Below are 17,521 nucleotides of genomic sequence, written 5' to 3' on the forward strand. Positions count from 1 at the left end.
CGTAGCTCACTCCCTCCTTTGGACCATTTGGTTCGACGCGCTGAGGGGCATCTTTGAATCCCAAGGGTCTAGAAGAAAAACACAGCGGAAAAGAAAACTCCAGCGCTAAAGGGGCTTTCATCTTTCACAGGTGTCAACCAGGGTCACACCAGCCTAGAAAAGGAGCTCCGGGTCGAAGTCATCTTCATCGAAGGATGCAGCTTCATTGATGTCTTCTGAACAACAGAAGGATGCAAGAAAGGGGAGCAACGGGTGTGAGTACATAATGTACTCTGCAAGTGTAGGGAAATCATGTTATGAGGCTTAAGTCAAGAAAATGTTAGATACTGGTTAACGACACTAAGCAACTATAACCTATAACTCTAACAATAGGCATCTTATTTACTAAGTGTGAGGATACAACTAAAACAAGAAGAACAATTTATTGGATTCCATCCGACTACCAAAACTCACTAGGTAATTCCTTGACCACTCGACCATCCATACCCAAAACCCTGATCCCAACTAATCAAGAAGAAGTCCAAGCCCGCTCTTGACCGTGAGCACGGCTGATCAATCAGTTTGATACTCTGCACAATTTGCATAGTTTTCCCCACGAGCCGTGATTCCCGTGTTGCTTCACACTTTCGGGATGTGGAGTCAGGGTCTCACTACAAGGCCTTTACAAAGCTCCCACCGACTTGTAGGCACCGACTAAGGTTTCACCACTAACAGTGATTCCATCACTGTAGCAAACTTCCTCTTGTGCCACTCAACCATCCACTGGTGCCCACAAAGTCAAAGGGATGACTAATTAGTTGGTATAAACCTCGTGGTTGTGCGGTTTAACTTGGTTATAGGCTTCAAGAACCGGTCCTTATGACCCCACACAGGAAGAACTAGGACCCCATACAGGAAGAACCACAAACCAATTGTGCATTACCCACACATGTGCATTCTCGCACCATCATCACACAATCATCCTGTTAGGATCTCTATACCATGTTGCTACAAAATTACCAGACCTGGTTCTTGTTGCATAAACATTAGTCAAGTTTAACATTTACCCCAACTATGATAGCAACTAGCACATCTACCCTTCATACTCCAAGACTCATCAACGGCGATAAGGATAATCAAACAAAAGCTAGTAAATCCTAACATGGGATTCCAATTTAGACAAGAATGCAATGAAGGATAAATAACTACATATAAATCCTAAAATAGGAGTAAGATGTTCAAGGACATTTGCCTTCAGCTGAGGGTTGCTCGAAGTCTTCAAAAACTTGATCTTGCAGGTTCACGAACTGATCACCTCCTACTCGACACACCAAAAAAGCATACAAAGGAAACTACTAAGAACAGTACACCAATAGTACTAAAACTAGGTAAAAGCACTATAAAAAGATTCTACACATCTCTATGAGAATTTGAGTGTAAAAATCACCCAAATCGGAGCTACGAGCAAAAATTTATAAGTTTTTGAAGTTCTAGGGGTTTTAATGTAAATTTTACTTAATTTTGGAGAATAAACCTATTAATTTTTATACTGGAAACCTTGTTTATTGCGCTTGCTGATGTCATAAATCGGAATTGAAATATTTTTGTTAAAGAAAAACCGTGTGGACCGAGTCCACACAGCTGTGAACCCAAGGAAGGCCCTCGGTCCATGGGTCCACTATGGACCGGCAGCACTAGTGGGGCTATGCGTGACGGTGGTAGCCGGAATGGTGCTTCGGTGGTCGGGAAGCTCTGACGAGTAGTGGAAAATAGAGAGGGGGCACTGATGAGCTTACCCCAAGCAAAAATGGCGTCGGAGTGAAGGCGAGGCTTCCAGACGACGGTGACGGTGGTCGTGACGGTCGGAGTGGCATCAGGGAAGATGCATCGACTGCCGTATGACGACGATGATGCACGGGATCACCTCTAAAGGGACCTACGGAGCCGGATAAGCGGTTAGCTCGGTAGGAGATGGTGCGGAGGTGCAGAATTGGCGGTGGCGGTGACACTCACTGGAGGCGGTGAAGAAAGCAGCGGCGATGGTGCGACGGATGAGGAAACGAGGCATGAGCGGGTGGAAGAGATGTAGAACCTCACCAAGGAGGTGGATGGCGGCTTAAATAGGCACAAGAGCGAGCGGAGTGGCCGGGGTGCGGAGTTGAAGCGGGCGGCGCTAATGGCCACAATGGCTGGCGGGTTTCTCATCAAATCGGGCATTACAGAGGGGGATTAAAGAGGGAAAATAGTGGGGGTGTCTTGATGGTGTTTAATGCCTCAAATCCGACCATTTTGGGAGGGGAGAGGGCGCGGGGAGGCATGGAAATGCGTGACAGCGGCGTAAGGGATCGAGCTGGCGGGAGGTAGAAGGAGGAGAGCCGGCTCGGGTGGGGCGGCTCGGAGGCTCTAGTCGGGCCCATACGACAGAGAGAGGAGTGGGAGGGAGGTGGCTCGAGTGCTGGGGTAGGCTGGCTCGACCCGAGAGAGAAGGAGGAGGAGGAGGGAAGGCCGCAACGGGCTCGACCCACGCGGGGGAGAGAGGGGAAGGGCAGCCCGGAGAAGAGAGAGGGAAGGGGGGTGTTGGGCTGGGTTAGGGGAAGAATTGGCCCGGGAAGGAAAAAAAGGATTGGAAAAGGCTTTTCTTTTTATTTTAAACCGATTTTGACTAAGGGTTTTTTTAACGAGCGCCATCTAGCGAAATTTTGCAAACCTTTTCCACACATAAAAACCTATTGCAACTATGACAACAAGAATACGTCAAACTCAAATATATCCTATGACATATTAAATTTAGAAATTAATTTGTTTCTATTTGAACAAAAAATTATAACTCCTATTTAATTCTAGCAAAATTTTAAACTATTACAAAAATTGAAAATTTAGTGTGTTACCCCGTATGAGCGAACGGGCAAATAAACTATCAGCATAAAAGGGAACTCTAAACTGTTCTAGCCCCTGACCGTCTGGTCGACAGAAAAGCTGCCGACTAGGCAGTCTAACCTTCGAATCGGAAAAACTTAAGCCAAAAGGAGACCGTTCTTGTCGAGGAGATCCTACAAAATAAAGTGTCTGGTCTTTGAATCAGAAAAAATTACAAGCCGACGGAAGTTCGGTCTTTGTTCGGGAGATCCTGCAAAACAGAAAAAATGGCTCGCTTTCGAGTAGCCTTATACATAGAACTTGCGCAACTGGGCTATGTTCCATGAGTTGTGCAATTCATGACCGTCCTTCATGGCTAACTTGATCGCATGTCACATTCCATTTTATAATCATGTATTATGCATGATCATGCATCATGAGCATCATGTTTAATTGTTAGGCATTGTTGAGTTTTGTTAATTCATATGGTTTTTTTAAAAATTTATTGAGTTATGTTATAACCCGATGTTAGAGTTTTCGTTAGTTTAAAGTCTCGTATAGGCGTGTTGGGTGAATCTATATAAAATGGATTCATCTCATTTGTAATCGCTGTGCATTTATTGTCCTAAAATTATTGGAGCACTAGAGCATTCTTGGGTTAATAAAAGAGAGAAGGATAAATAGGAGGTAAAGAAACAAGGGTACATCTGAAATGGACTTGTTTCACTTAAAAATGGGGTCTACCTAGCTAGCCCACCTCTCCCCTTTCTCTTGGACAGCAGCAATAGCTTTTCTCCATCTCTCACTCTCACTCTCTCCCTCTCCCACGCCCAAACAGCAAGCAGGAGTAGCTCTCCTCTCTTCCTCAAGCTCTCTCTCATTTTGCACCCAAAAATCCCACCTCAAGCATTTAGATTTGAGGTATGCATATATTACCATTACATTATCCACCTCTCTAGCTCTTTATCCATCCAAGAGTTTCTCACATGCATAAAGATTTGAAGGTTTGGCAAATCATTTTCCTCACTTTTGCCCCACTGTTTTTGCAGCAGCTTGTTTCCCTCTTCCCCAAGCTTTCTTCTCCGATTTCTCTCTCAACCGAAGGTCACCAACCACCACAAGGGCCTTGGGTAAGTATCATAGGACTCCATGGTAGAATTCACATTTTAATTGGTTTTTGGATAGGTCTTGGAGCTATGTTTGCAAGGTTGCGAAGCACCACTTCGTTCTTAATGAAATAGAGCTAGTATGAGATGTTGAATGAGTAAGAGCTAGTGATTTGTGTTGGTAGAGTATTTATATTAGGTTTAGAATCTATGCATTAGTGCCAATCCATGCTTATGTGGGTTAGACTTTAACATGCAAGCCGAATCAGTCGAAGAATCGTCGAAGAACTCACATTCTGTTATAACCCGGAGGTTCCAGGTTACAACCGGGGGGTTCTGGGTTAATCCAATCAATTTTTAACAAAGAACCCTCTCTCGGAACCTCACTCAGAGGTTCAGAGTTCAACCCGGACCCTACAGATTTTACTGTTCATTAACGATTTTTCTTTTTACTTTGCTGATAGCTTGTAAATTTTATAGTTAATTCATACATCTCCAAAAATCATGAGACCAGTTGCATTAGCTCCGTATGAGTATGAGCTACATGTTAATAATTTTGGAACTCCAAAAATACTTTTTCAGAATTAATTAATTATTTAAATATGTTTTGGCTTAATTAAATCACAGTTAATTAATACGACATCCTAAAATTATGAATTCACTTGGAAAATTAATTTTATGATCAGTGCTATGTAGGAAAATATACTTTGGTATGAAAGTATTTTTTAAATTGTGAAGCTCATTTAATCTTGATAGCTATCTTAATTACGGTCCTTTTTGAACATACCTTGCGCACTTTTAACTCATATGATTCTTGTTGCATCATGTTCTTTACTTAGTATCTTATAAATCTTTTACAACATGAGCTTTCACACTTCAACTCATATGATTTTTGTTGCATCATGTTCTTTACTCAGTACCTCATCTCCAGTTATATTTTCATGGAATTTGGTGCATGAATCATTGCATTTCGTTACGTTAATTGTGATGCATCGTTCTTTCTTTTAGAGATCAACGAACCGGAGAACGATATGGGTATTCTTGAGGTGGAACCTGATACTGATGTTGTATGTGAAGCACTTGACCAAGGAAAGAACCTAAGCATATTGCACCTATTACTTTGGATCATATGCTGTCTTTAATTTGATAAAGTATGCTATATGTATGTCATGCATAATAGTTAGTCGAGGTCGAGTTTTTGGGAGTAGATCCTAATTGTTGTATTACCCTTCCTTAGTATTGTTATCCTTTGATCCATTGTAACCCTAAGGAATAACACTTAATGATCTAACGTAAAATGAATATGTTATGCTTAACAACACTTAGGTCATCGGTAGAAGTCGAGCGGTAGTTCGACCATCGTTCGCAATCTTAGTGCTTACTTTTTTTTTCACAAATACAATGATGATAATGGGATGTGTACGTCAGTGAGGATGAGATGAGATTCAGGCAGGCAATAGGGATGACTAAAGAAGGGAGTCTCGGATGCTAAAGGCTTGCTTGAATCGATTAAGCATCATTCGTTGTTGTAGTTGGCTTTAGCACTTTTCGTACTTACCATATATCGATATAATGGTAGATAAGCTGAATACCTTTTATAGCTGTGGCATTTTGGCTTGTGGGCCTATGATGTCGTGGGCATAATAGACTTGTAGAGGTAACGTGGTAAAGGTGTTGTAGGTATAATAGGCTTTTAGAGGTATCTAGTTTGCTCGGGCAGTAGTTATTGCTACCTCAACACCTTTAGCCTTAGTGGACCCCCGCACCTATAGATGCATGTTCAAAAGGTCGGGGCTCAATTGGAAAAGGTTGACACGGGTACCCCTTGTGTGCACTTTAGCGGGTGACACAAGCCGAATGATCTTCGTGTCATTTGGGTAAAGATGTAAGCCTTGCAGTGTGTAAGATCAATTTGAATTATTGTGCCCTCAGTTATGAGCATGCTTCTGTCCATTTGCATCAATCATAGAGTTTTGATGTCGGGAAATAGATGGTGTTGTTGATAAAGAGTTGATATGGTATAAGTTACAATTATTTTATATTGATGATCTTAAGATAGAAGGGTGTCTTGGGTAGATATAGATGCTTACACTTGAGTCTAAATCACATTGCTTATGAAATCACTTATCCTTGTGGCCGACCCCTTGCTAATTTATCCAATTGCATTATTTTTGGAGTTGGGTTATTATAAGTACCCACTATGGATTAAGCCTTACGAGTACCTTCGTATTCACATGCTTTGTTTGCTTTTCAGGTGAGGAAGAACTAGTATTTGGTTATTTTGCGCCCGCCAATGTTGGCGATGGGCAGGAGTAATGTCATCTACTCATGAGATGTCTTTTGGGGTGGCGCCATAGGGAAAATAGCGCTACCTATCTTTTATCGTTATGTAATTTATTCCGCTGCATAACTACTCTAAAAATGTCAGTTTATGTATTTTGTTATAAAGTTTAAAATTACTTAAAGACTTGTAACTTAATTTAATTACTCGCTCTTTATTATGTCTTGTGATGATGTGCTTGTTTTAAAGACGTGTGTTCCGATCCTGGAAGTAAACACATGCTAGGACTATCGGGGTGATATTTTGGTTAATCATTATAGGTGTGATTATGGAAAAATAATCATCCCTATGATTAACTAGAATACTATCTGGACGATTCTTCTCACCGCACCAGGTCGGGTAACATCAACCACTTTGTAGGGCTCTTCCCATTTGGAGGAGAGCTTCTTTCGGTCTGTCTTATTTTGGATTTATCTAAGGATGAGGTCGCCTACGACTAGAGTCCACCACACCTTGCGGTCATGATAGCACTTGAGGCTTTGTTGGTACCAGACTGCTCAAATTAGACCGCGATCACAGAACTCTTCGATTAGGTTTATTTCATCCTTCTGTCATGCCACCTGGTCGTTGTTTGATTAGCTGGTCACTCGAGGAGACTGGAGGGTGATCTCGGAGGGGAGCATTCCCTCTGCGCCAAAGACTAGGAAGAAAGGATTTTCGGCTGTAGCCCTGCTGAGGGTCATGGTAATGACTAGAGTACTATGGGGAGTTTGTCAACCCAACATCTTGAATAGCCCTTAAGCCAATCAAAGACCCAGGTTTTGATCCCTTACAGTATCATCCCATTTGCCCTTTCAACTTGTCCATTGCTTTGGAGGTGCGCCACCAACGCGTAGCAAACTTTTGTCCTTATCTCTTCACAGTAGTATCTGAAAACACTACTTGCGAACTAAGTCTCGTTGTCCATAATTTTGCGGTTTGGACTGCCAAATCACACTACTGACCCTCGTATAAACTTGATTGTTGATGCGGCGGTGATCTTCCTGACAGGCTCGGTTTCGATCCACTTAGTGAATCTGTCAACTACCATGAACAGGAACTCAAAACCACTAGAGGCCTTAGGAAACAGTCCCACGATATCCCCCAGACAGCAAAAGGCCAAGAGATTCGTATGATTTGTAGTGCTTGGGCTGGTAGGTTGGTCTGTCGGCCATGGTACTAACACGACTTGCCATGTTTCACCCTCTTGCAAGCATCCTAGAGGGTTGTGGGCTAATAGAACCTTTGCCGAAATGCTAGATAGACATGTTCGCGAGAAGAAGCTAGATAGGCCAGCAAATCGGCGAGGAAGTTATCCTTACGTAGGACACGCTTAACCTCAAAACTGATGAAGCATCACTCCAACCTTCTCACTTTAGCGAGCTATGCCGCTATTGTCGAGTCAGAGCACTGAAACTCATTTTACACTTAGTTTACGACCAGTAGCGAGTCCCCTTTCACTAGCAGGCATTTATACCAAGCGCGGAGGCTGCTCTGATTTCTGACAAGAGGCTCTCATATTCTACAATAGTGTTAGTGGCATGAAAACATAATTGTACTACATACCTAAGGGTGTCACTGGTAGGTGATGTCAAGACCACTCCAGCCCTCGCTCCCTTCAGCATGAGCAACCCATCGAAGTGCATGGTCTAGTGCTCTTTGGCCTCTAGTTGGTGTTCCTGATTGCGCTCAAAGGACGATCACTTAGCTATAAAATCGACTAGCGCCTAGGACTTGATAGTCATTCGGGGGATGAACTGAATATCGAACTCTCTGAGCTCTACTACCTACTTTGCTATTCTTCCTGCTGCATCCCTGCTATGGAGGATTTCCCTAATTGAGAGCAAGGAGATTACGTTGATTTTGTGAGCATGAAAGTAGTGCCTAAGCTTGTGAGAGGCCATCAGCATGGCATATAGCAGCTTATGTGCCTGTGAGTACCGAGCATTTGTGTAGTGTAGTACTTCACCGACATAGTACACTGGTCAATGAAGACCTTCACCCTCGATGACCAGGACCGTGCTTGTGACCTGTGGGGTAGCTACAACATAGAGCAAGAGCTCCTCGTCTGATCGAGGAGCGGTTAGTATAGGAGGGGAAGAGAGATACCTTTGAGATCTTGGAAGGCCATCTCCACTTCTGGCGTCCACAAAAGTGGTCGCTTTTCTTCAGAAACTTGAAGAGCAATAGACCTTCTCTCCCATCCTTGAGATGAACTTGCTCAAAGGTATCACGCACCTAATTAGTTTCTAGACTTCCTTTAACCTGGTCAGGGATCCCATCTGGTCAATGGCTCTGATCTTGTCATGGTTTGCATCTATTCCTCAACTAGACATGAGGAAACCAAGCAACTTCCCTGATGAGACTCCGAACGTGCATTTATCTAGGTTCAGCTTCATGCGATACTTCCGAAGGTTGTCGAACGTTTCCTAGAGGTCTGCGACCAGGTCATCCTTGGTCCTGCTTTTCATGACCACATCATCAACATACGCCTCAACATTTCTACTGAGTTGTGGTCGAAGGATGAGCTGAATACATCGCTGCTAAGTGTCACCAATGCTTTTCAAACCAAAAGGCTTTTTTACATAGAAAAAGACCCCAAAGGGCATTACAAAAGCACTCTTCTCTTTATCTACCCTATTCATGCTAATCTGATGCTACCCTAAATGAGCATCTAGGAAACTTAGCAGATCACTACTGGCAGTCGAGTCCATAAGCTGATCGATCTAGGGCAGAGGGAACAAATCTTTAGGGCACGCCTTGTTGAGGCCAGTGAAGTCGACGCACATCATCCACTTACCATTAGGTTTCTGGACCATGATTGGGTTAGCCAGTCACTCCGGGTACTGCACCTCTTGGATGAAGTCTGCTTCTAGGAGCTTGTCGATGTCCTCACAAAGTGCTTCCTTTTGGTTGGGTGCGAACCGACGTGCCTTTTGCTTTACTGGTCGCGCATCAGGTCACACTGACAACTTGTGCTCGATCATGCCCCTAGGGACCCTGGGCATATCAGACAAACTCTAAGAAAACACATTTGCGTTGCTTGGAGGAAAGTGATGAGTGCGAGTTCCTATTTGGTGTCTAAGTCGGCCCTTATCTGGACCGTCCTGGATGGGTCAGCATCGTCTAGCCATACTACCTTGATTGATATTGGGATTGGCGATGACGTGGACCTTCACAGGGCGACCACTGGGCCCGATGTTCTCCGGCTACAACCAGGGAGTCAGCTCGACCATGTCGAGGCTCGTCTTGTCATAAGCAGGGCCATCTTTGGATTGCCCAAAATAGTGATGGCCTGCTTGATCGCCATGACGTCAGGTGGTCCGACCTTGCACTTGTTCTTCTTCTTCTTCTCCTTCCAGCCACCCCATTTGAAAGTGGTGGGTTGGTCGGATGTTGGTTGTGGCTTTGTGTCGATCTGGTGCTCCTAGTCCTTGGCATCCTATGCACATTTGTCTACGAGCTTGAAGAGCTCAGGGGTGCTCCAGACTCCCTTGGTGGCTAGCTTTTTGATCATTTTTTGGTCTTTGACTGCCCTTCAGAATGCTATGATCACGAACTCGCTCGTGATCCTTGGAATTATATTTTGGCATTCGGTGAAACTCCAAATGAAGTCTTGTAGCGGCTCACCATGTCGCTACCTGACCTGATACAGGTTACTCGACCCCTAGTTGGGCGTAGGTTCTCTGAAAGTTGGTGATGAAGTAGTCGCACAAGTGTTTCGAGGAATGAACCGACCCGCAGGTAGGTTCATCAGCCAGGATCATGCTGAACCGGCTAGGGTGGTCGGGAAATAGTTCTCCATGATGTTCCTGTCACCTCCCACAGCCTGCACCATGGTGGTGTAGATTTGCAGGAATTCATTTGGGTTGGTCAAGCGTCGTATTTCTTGGCTAGGACCGATCGAAACTTATCCAGCTAGCATACCTCCCGCAAACGGGAGGAGAAAGCGTTGCACCCTGTTCCGTAACAGGGAGCCACTCGCTGATGGCAGCTTCGCGCGACTGGGGAGAGACGTGTCGGTCTCGCGGCCCTAGAGATGGGGTGGAGTGATCTGACGTCCCCCCACGAGGAGAAGGCGAGTGGTCGGGTTGCTTTCCCTTTCCCTGCTCTTGCCAGGCGTGGTCCTCTTGTTCTCGGTGGATCTCTGGCCCTGGATTACGTCATGGAGGTCACGATGGTGAAGAGAGTCACACAAGTCTACGGGTTACCTGTCCTGACGGGGTGGGGGTTCCCGCTTACTCCCTGTGATTGAGGGAGCACATGTTTTCTCCCGTCATGGGGTCCGTTGTGAACTCTATTGACCGCAACCGTGACCACCCCTATACCGGAAGGGGCGGCTCCTACCTCAGTCTGGAGCTAGGCGGTCTCTACCAAGAGGGCGAGGTTGCACAACCATGGCGCTATCGGTGAATTCTCTGGTACCACCAGCGGTGGGTGGCTAAGCAGCACCCACGATGTCTGTAGGTTGTGTGCGGGGGTCATGGTCTCGTAGTCGAGTCGGTGGGCATGGAGCGATGAGATATCATGAGGAGAGCCTCCACCGCTCGCGTTCTGCGCATGGTGTAAGTCCGTGACGTGGCATGAAAGCCTTGAAGATGTCGCCGCCAAGGGCTCAACCCCTGACGGGCGCTCCTCCCGGTGAAGTTGTAGTTGCTGGGGCAGTATATGACCATCTCTGTGCCTAGTGCCGGGCTAGTTTCCCTCTTGGCCAACGGCCTGGGGCTCACCTCCTGCTCTCGAGACCCGAGTGTCTCTGTTGCCCCCCGTTGCTTGGTTCGCCATGCAGACTTCATGTTCGGTCTCTAAATCCTCAGTCCGTCGCGGTCTCCCATGCTTGAAGCACACCAGACTCGTCTGGGTTGTACCCCATGATAAAAACCTTGCAGGGCCGGGGGTCCTTGAAATGGGACCCTGTGATCGTCGTAGATCCGGACATGGGTAGCCCAACCATGGTTTTGAAGCTAGAAGAAATGCGAGAAAAACATGCTCTTACTTGGCGCGCCAACTGTCAGGGGTTGATCCCTGATAATGTATCTGGGGTATACAGGATGACAGGTGTGTTGATCTACATTTTTGGTAGGTGTGTGTCGAAGGAACTCAAGAACACAATGATTTATCTAAGTTCAGACCTCTTATGTGATAATAACTCTACATCCTGTATATTTTCTTATGGAGTGTATGAAATGGTTACAGAGTGTTCTCCCCTCTCTTCTTGGACTCCTCTCCTCCCCTTATAGAGTAGGGGAAAGGGAATATATACAAACAGATCTTGCCGAATGTTTTGGTAGACCTACTCCTGCAAAGCTAACTACCCCTAGCCTATTATGACGTTGGATATGCATGCACGTCCTGTCTAATCACCAAACGCCGTTACACTCACTAGCCAGATCATCTCGTAGCATTAAATGCTCGCCAAAAAGGAGTACCTAGGGAAGACAAAACACTTAAATGGATGTCACTAAATGTATCATGACATGTTTGGTGAATACCTGTCCTGCGACCAGTAAAGAATTTCTATTTGCAACCAGAGAACTGGTCACACGAGTCCTGCCCTGGTCACATAATGAGTCATGCGGTCTTAAAAATATCTACTATCAACTGACATTTAACGGTGTGGGACTCGTCGTGTGGGGCAACCTCTTATCTATTGTACTGACAAATAGGATTACCAAATTTGATGTTTTTAGGGTGACCAACATTAAAATAAACCTTAACTTCACATCTACATCTTCGCCCGATTTACCCACGAGATAGAATCTCAGCAACAAAAGAATCAAGGGTGTGCCAGTTGATTGTTTTGATTGATGAATGGATGGCCTGGTCAAATCACATAAGAAGCGATGAATTATATTGCGTGGATCTCGAAATCTTGATCTATTTGTATCAAGTGCATGCTGGTGGAGATCTGAGCTTAAAAAAATGAATATGCATACGGTATGCCTCGATCGCGGGAAGGTGCCACCAAATTGGTAGTCGATCCTTGTCACGTGTAGACACCAGTGCGAGATAGCTGCTATATATATATTTTTTAAAAAATTGCATATACCCCATGAAACTTAGTTTAATTTCAAATACCCACTACAAATTAAAGAGTTATATTTAGCATCCATCCCGCATATTTTCTCTTGTTCCAAGTTCACTCATGGGGATATTTGATGGTGGCAAATGCAGATATGGCTTGATAATTGGGTGGCAAAACGCCTCACGTCATCACGTGGCTCCCCCACTCTTTGTTTAGGTTAATTTCTGCACACTTTCTAATTATCAAGCACCTTAAAACGATCTCAACTTCTCAGGCAATGGCAATTTCAGAGGGATTAGTGACAGCGATTTTGGAGATTGCTGGTGGCTTCCTGGGCTTAGAGGGATGCCCGAGGAAGCAAATCAGCCCAGCGGTGGTGGTGGACGAGGCGACAGGGACGTTGCTCGCCGCGGGTGGCGAAAGACGACTGGTGGATGGTGCTAGCGATGGGGGAGACAAGGATGCGGCCCGGCGATGACGGTTTAGCGTGGTGGAGAGTGGGGGATCTGGCGTCCATCGAAGGCGGAAGGAGCAGGAGATCGCTGTGGGAGAAGGAGCAAAAGCGGTTGCGAGAGCGGGAGGAAGAAGATAAGTCAAGAGCTGTCCGATCGTGAATCGATGGCCGAGCTTCGTCGCCTGAGGGAATGCCCAAGGATAGCAACAACCTAATTTCTGGAGTTAGTGATAGAGTATTAGGGTTCCGGATGGTGCACGATGAGCTCCATGGTGAGAAAAATCATGATAAATTTATATTTTTAATGTGCAATTTTTGTGGTTTTGGATTTTTATTCATGCATGATAATCGCTGACAACATCACTAGATGACTTTTCTCTTTTCTCACAGATGCTAGTAACGTTAGAAAAAACACCGCTCTCAAACTCACCCGGAGGGTGATAGGCAGTATGCATCATTTAGATTAACTTGAGCTTTGATTTCGACTTTTCAGCCTATATGTGTTTCCAATGTCAAATCCCCCCGGGTGTGAGTTTGCAACTGAATGAGATATGAGGTGTTAAATGCAAAAATTTAAACTTGGAAGGGGTTTTTGCAACTGAGAATGATTTTTTGGGGGTGTATTTGCAATCCGAGGAACTCCAACTATAAATAAGCCACTGGGCAATGCCCCGTACGGCTGCAGACGAAGTAGCCGAGCACACAAGTGAAGCCCAAGAGAAATTGCTTGAAGTGTATCGGTAACGGCATGGTGATCAGGCTCAGGGGCAGCTGGTGCAGGAGCTGGCCGGCGGCGGCCTCCCAGCTCCGCCGAGCCGGTACGTGCTGAGGGAGGAGGACCGTCCGACCGGCGGCGTCGCAGCGCCCGTGCTGGCCTTCCCCACCGTGGACGTGCAACGCCTGGCTGAGCCCGGCGACGTCGAGGAGGCCGCGAAGCTGCGGGCGGCGCTCGAGTGCTGGGGCCTCTTTGCGGTACGCGTGGTGCCACAGCCATGTTGGTTTGGAGAAAGACTGTTACTCAGGAGTTTACTATGAATCATTCATCGCAACTTGTTTGTCAGGTGACCGGGCACGGCATGCCAGAGGCGCTCCTCGACGGCATCCGCGACGCGGGGATGGAGTTCTTCCACCTGCCGCTGGAGGAGAAGCTCAAGCACGCCAACCGGACAGAGGACGGCGAGTTCCAGCCGGAGGGCTACGGCATTGACCGCGTGGACACCGACGACCAGGTCCTCGACTGGTGCGACCGGGTCTACCTCACGGTGCAGCCGGAGGACGAGCGGCGGCTGCAGTTCTGGCCCAGCCACCCGCCGTCTCTCCGGGAGCGTCTGCACGAGTACACCCTGGGGAGCGAGCAGGTGGCCAAGCGCGTGCTCCGGGCCATGGCGAGGGTGCTCGGGTTCAAGGAGGAGTTCTTCGTCGACCATGTCGGCGAGCGGGTGGGCACGTACGCGCGATTCACCTACTACCCGCCCTACCCGCGGCCGGACCTCGTGTACGGGCTGAAGCCCCACACCGACAACTCCGTCGTCACCGTGCTCCTCCTCGACCGCGACGTCGGGGGTCTTCAGGTGCTCAAGGACGGCCGGTGGGTCGACGTGCCCGTGCTCGGACGTCACGAGCTCCTGGTGGTCGTTGGCGACGAGATGGAGATCATGAGCAACGCAGTGTTCAGAGCGCCGACGCACCGCGTGGTGACGAGCGACAGGGAGAGGATGTCGCTGGTGCTGTTCTACCAGCCGGAGCCGCACAAAGACCTGGAGCCCGCCGAGGAGCTGGTCGGCGATGCGCGGCCGGCGCTGTACAAGAAGCTCAAGGCCAAGACCTTCGGCGACGGCTTCTGGGACGCGTTCGCGCTCGGCGAACGCACCATCGACTTCCTCAAGGTCAGGGTCGACGACAACAAGGACGCGGTCTCCATCAACGCTTGAAGCCGCGAGCTAGCTGAACCACATCACGCACGTACGCAGATGATGAACTTCGTTGTGTGATCCTGTCAGTGTGTCATGAACAGTGTCTCCGTGTTGTTCACCTCTCTCTCGTTCTCGCGTCGAGAAGTAATAAGAGCAGCCGCATGCACTTCATACTCGACGCTATAATCCGCATGGATCTGATGAAACAAAGCTCGTGTCGTTGATGTGCAACTGAGACGTCTTTTCCCCTACGATTCGAGGAGAGAAACGGTGCCGGCTTACCTAGCTAGCTACCCAGTACCGAATGCGCTGCACACAGTGGCGAAGCTAGCGTCGGAAAGAGGGGGTGCGTAGCTCTTTACTGTTCATCGGATCTACAGTAATTTACTGCTTATCAAAGCTAATTTTAGTAGTATTTTTAATAGGAGGGGTGCATATGCACCCACACCTTCTAACCTAGCTTCATCACTGGCGCAACCACAACATGGCACGGCAGGTGTGGCAGCGCCTGTTCCATATTCTGTAGCTTGGAGATGTCTCTTTCCGCATCACAACGGTTGATTTCTGGGTGGCTTTTGTTCCTCAGTTCCAGCGACCTCCAGTAAAGGTTTGGATAGCTGTTTTATATATGCTTATCACTTGGTTCATTTGGAAGGTGAGGAACTCACGTGTCTTCTGCGCCAACTGCAATTCTGTCGATGGACTTTTCGGTGGCATTCGCGAAGTGGTGCGGCTCTAGCAAGCGGCGGGAGCTCTTAGGTTAAGAGAATTTTGACCATGATACGATCAAATGAGTTCTCTGTCATGTTACATGTTGTTTTCTTTTTCGTAAATCACAACCTAATTCTGACATATCGTGCTTGGCCTATGCACGCTATACTCAAATTTAGCTTATTTTAAGTCTCTTCTACTATAAAATTGACGCACAAAGCTTTTGTGTGTTAAAAAAAAGGGAAAAATACACAAACCCCCCCATAAGTCACTCCATTTTTTAGATTTCCCCCCATAAACCATTTTATTGCAAAAACTCCCCAACAGTAATTTAGATTTGCAAAAAACCCCCAGCAATTGTTTAATCCAGAAAATAGGTTTTCTTTAATATAAAAAATATGTAAATTCTTTAATAATTTAGATAAAGGTTTTAAAAATGATTCCTTTGGTGAAATAAATAAAATGAAATATTTTTAATTCTATTAATCTTATATATATGTTTTTCAATGATAAAATAAATGTTTTAATTATGAGAAAAATTTAGAAAATCTAGAATAATGTTTTAATAGGTTTTCTATATTTTTAATTATGGAAAAATGGTAAATAATTAGAAAATAAAGGGAATTTTTAATTTTTCTACGTTTTCTATGTTTTTAATTTTAGATAACACATAAGGCAAACGTATAAGTTGCAATGGTATAAAGGGAATCTTCTCTAATTTGTCTGGCTGGCCTACCCATTAGCATGGCACTTGATCGCATTCCAGCGCTCGGCCTCTCTTCCGTAGATACAGAGAGTTCGGCAAGATTTAGCATCAGCCTCCATTGATTTGTCGTTATTTGTGAACACAAATAATAAATAAAATTATATCCTAAGGGACATAATTAAAACATTTATTTTATCATTGAAAAACATATATATAAGATTAATAGAATTAAAAACATTTCATTTTATATATTTCACCAAAGGAATCATTTTTAAAACCTTTATCTAAATTATTAAAGAATTTACATATTTTTTATATTAAAGAAAACCTATTTTCCGGATTAAACAATTGCTGGGGGGTTTTTTGCAAATCTAAATTACTGTTGGGGGTTTTTGCAACAAAATGGTTTATGGGGGGAATCTCAAAAATGGAGTGACTTATGGGGGATTTGTGCATTTTTCAAAAAGCACGCATTGTGATCACCACTAATGAATGCGGCCGCGCGCGCCGTAGTTTGGAGAGGGACACGCCGACGTACGTGTGTTCGATGATCACCATCTGCGCTATCAAGTCGATCGGGAAGCAACAGTGTAGGCTGATCGGCATCCCCTGTATAACGTGAGCAGCGCTGTCTCCTTGCGCGGCCGCCACAATGTTTGTCCCTTTGCAAATACAATAGGCAGTTAGGCGCGAAAAAAGTGCCCTATGATTATTTGCGAGAAACCCATGATTATTTGCGAGAAACTAAATTAAAATATATTTTAGTTTATATGTGATGAATAATGGATAAAGTTGTCGATTTGATTTATCGAGTTTTAGATTGTTTGGGCTTGATTTGAGTATTTTGATTATAAATTAACTGAAGTTGGAGTTGGAGAAATATATTTGTTTATCTCATAATATGCAGGTGACAGATGCAACTTAGCGATCGATGACGGCTGATCAAGATTAAGCGGGTGTTTGTGCCAGAAGGTCAAGGAGATCGAGTGGAGTTAAGTATGATTTTAGCTGTATACGTGGAGATCAAGTAAAGCATGAAACGGATGATGAACACGATATATTGACAAAGTCAAGCGAAAGGAATGCCGGTGTAAGTGACATGGCGGCCTGAGGGATCGGGAGTAGGTGAGACTTGCTAGTGGTCAGAATCACAAGATGGAGTACACGCGTTGACATTAGAACGCTTGCTTAAGGTGTAAGCAAGTGACGAGTCATGCTTTGAGAAGTGTATAGAGGGTTTCGCGGTTTGGCCTCAAAACCGTGGGAGGATTGGAGGAGTACGTGGCACCATCGCAAAGCTTGTGTCGAGGTGAAACTAAGTCGTGAAGACGTCGCGGCCATTCGATGAATGAAAAAGAAAATAGATCAAAATATCATCGGTGGTAGGTAGAAGTGTAATATAAGAGAGGAGTATTTTGGGAAAAACTAGAAAACTTAGGGGTCAAATTTTC

The 17,521-nt window shown here is 45.5% G+C and overlaps 1 protein-coding gene across 1 annotated transcript; it reads left to right on the forward strand.

Annotated features, from left to right (window-relative positions):
• The first annotated feature begins 12,732 nt into the window (after positions 1-12,732).
• On the forward strand, positions 12,733-14,831 carry LOC133927535 (protein SRG1-like). The gene is made up of 3 exons (XM_062374006.1): positions 12,733-12,888; positions 13,500-13,712; positions 13,802-14,831. Exons 1-3 carry the CDS (start codon positions 12,733-12,735, stop codon positions 14,669-14,671), a joined length of 1,239 nt encoding a protein of 412 aa, XP_062229990.1. The 3' UTR covers positions 14,672-14,831.
• The last annotated feature ends 2,690 nt before the right edge of the window (positions 14,832-17,521 follow it).

This window comes from Phragmites australis, chromosome 8, assembly GCF_958298935.1.
Source record: "Phragmites australis chromosome 8, lpPhrAust1.1, whole genome shotgun sequence".
Taxonomy (NCBI): Eukaryota; Viridiplantae; Streptophyta; class Magnoliopsida; order Poales; family Poaceae; genus Phragmites; species Phragmites australis.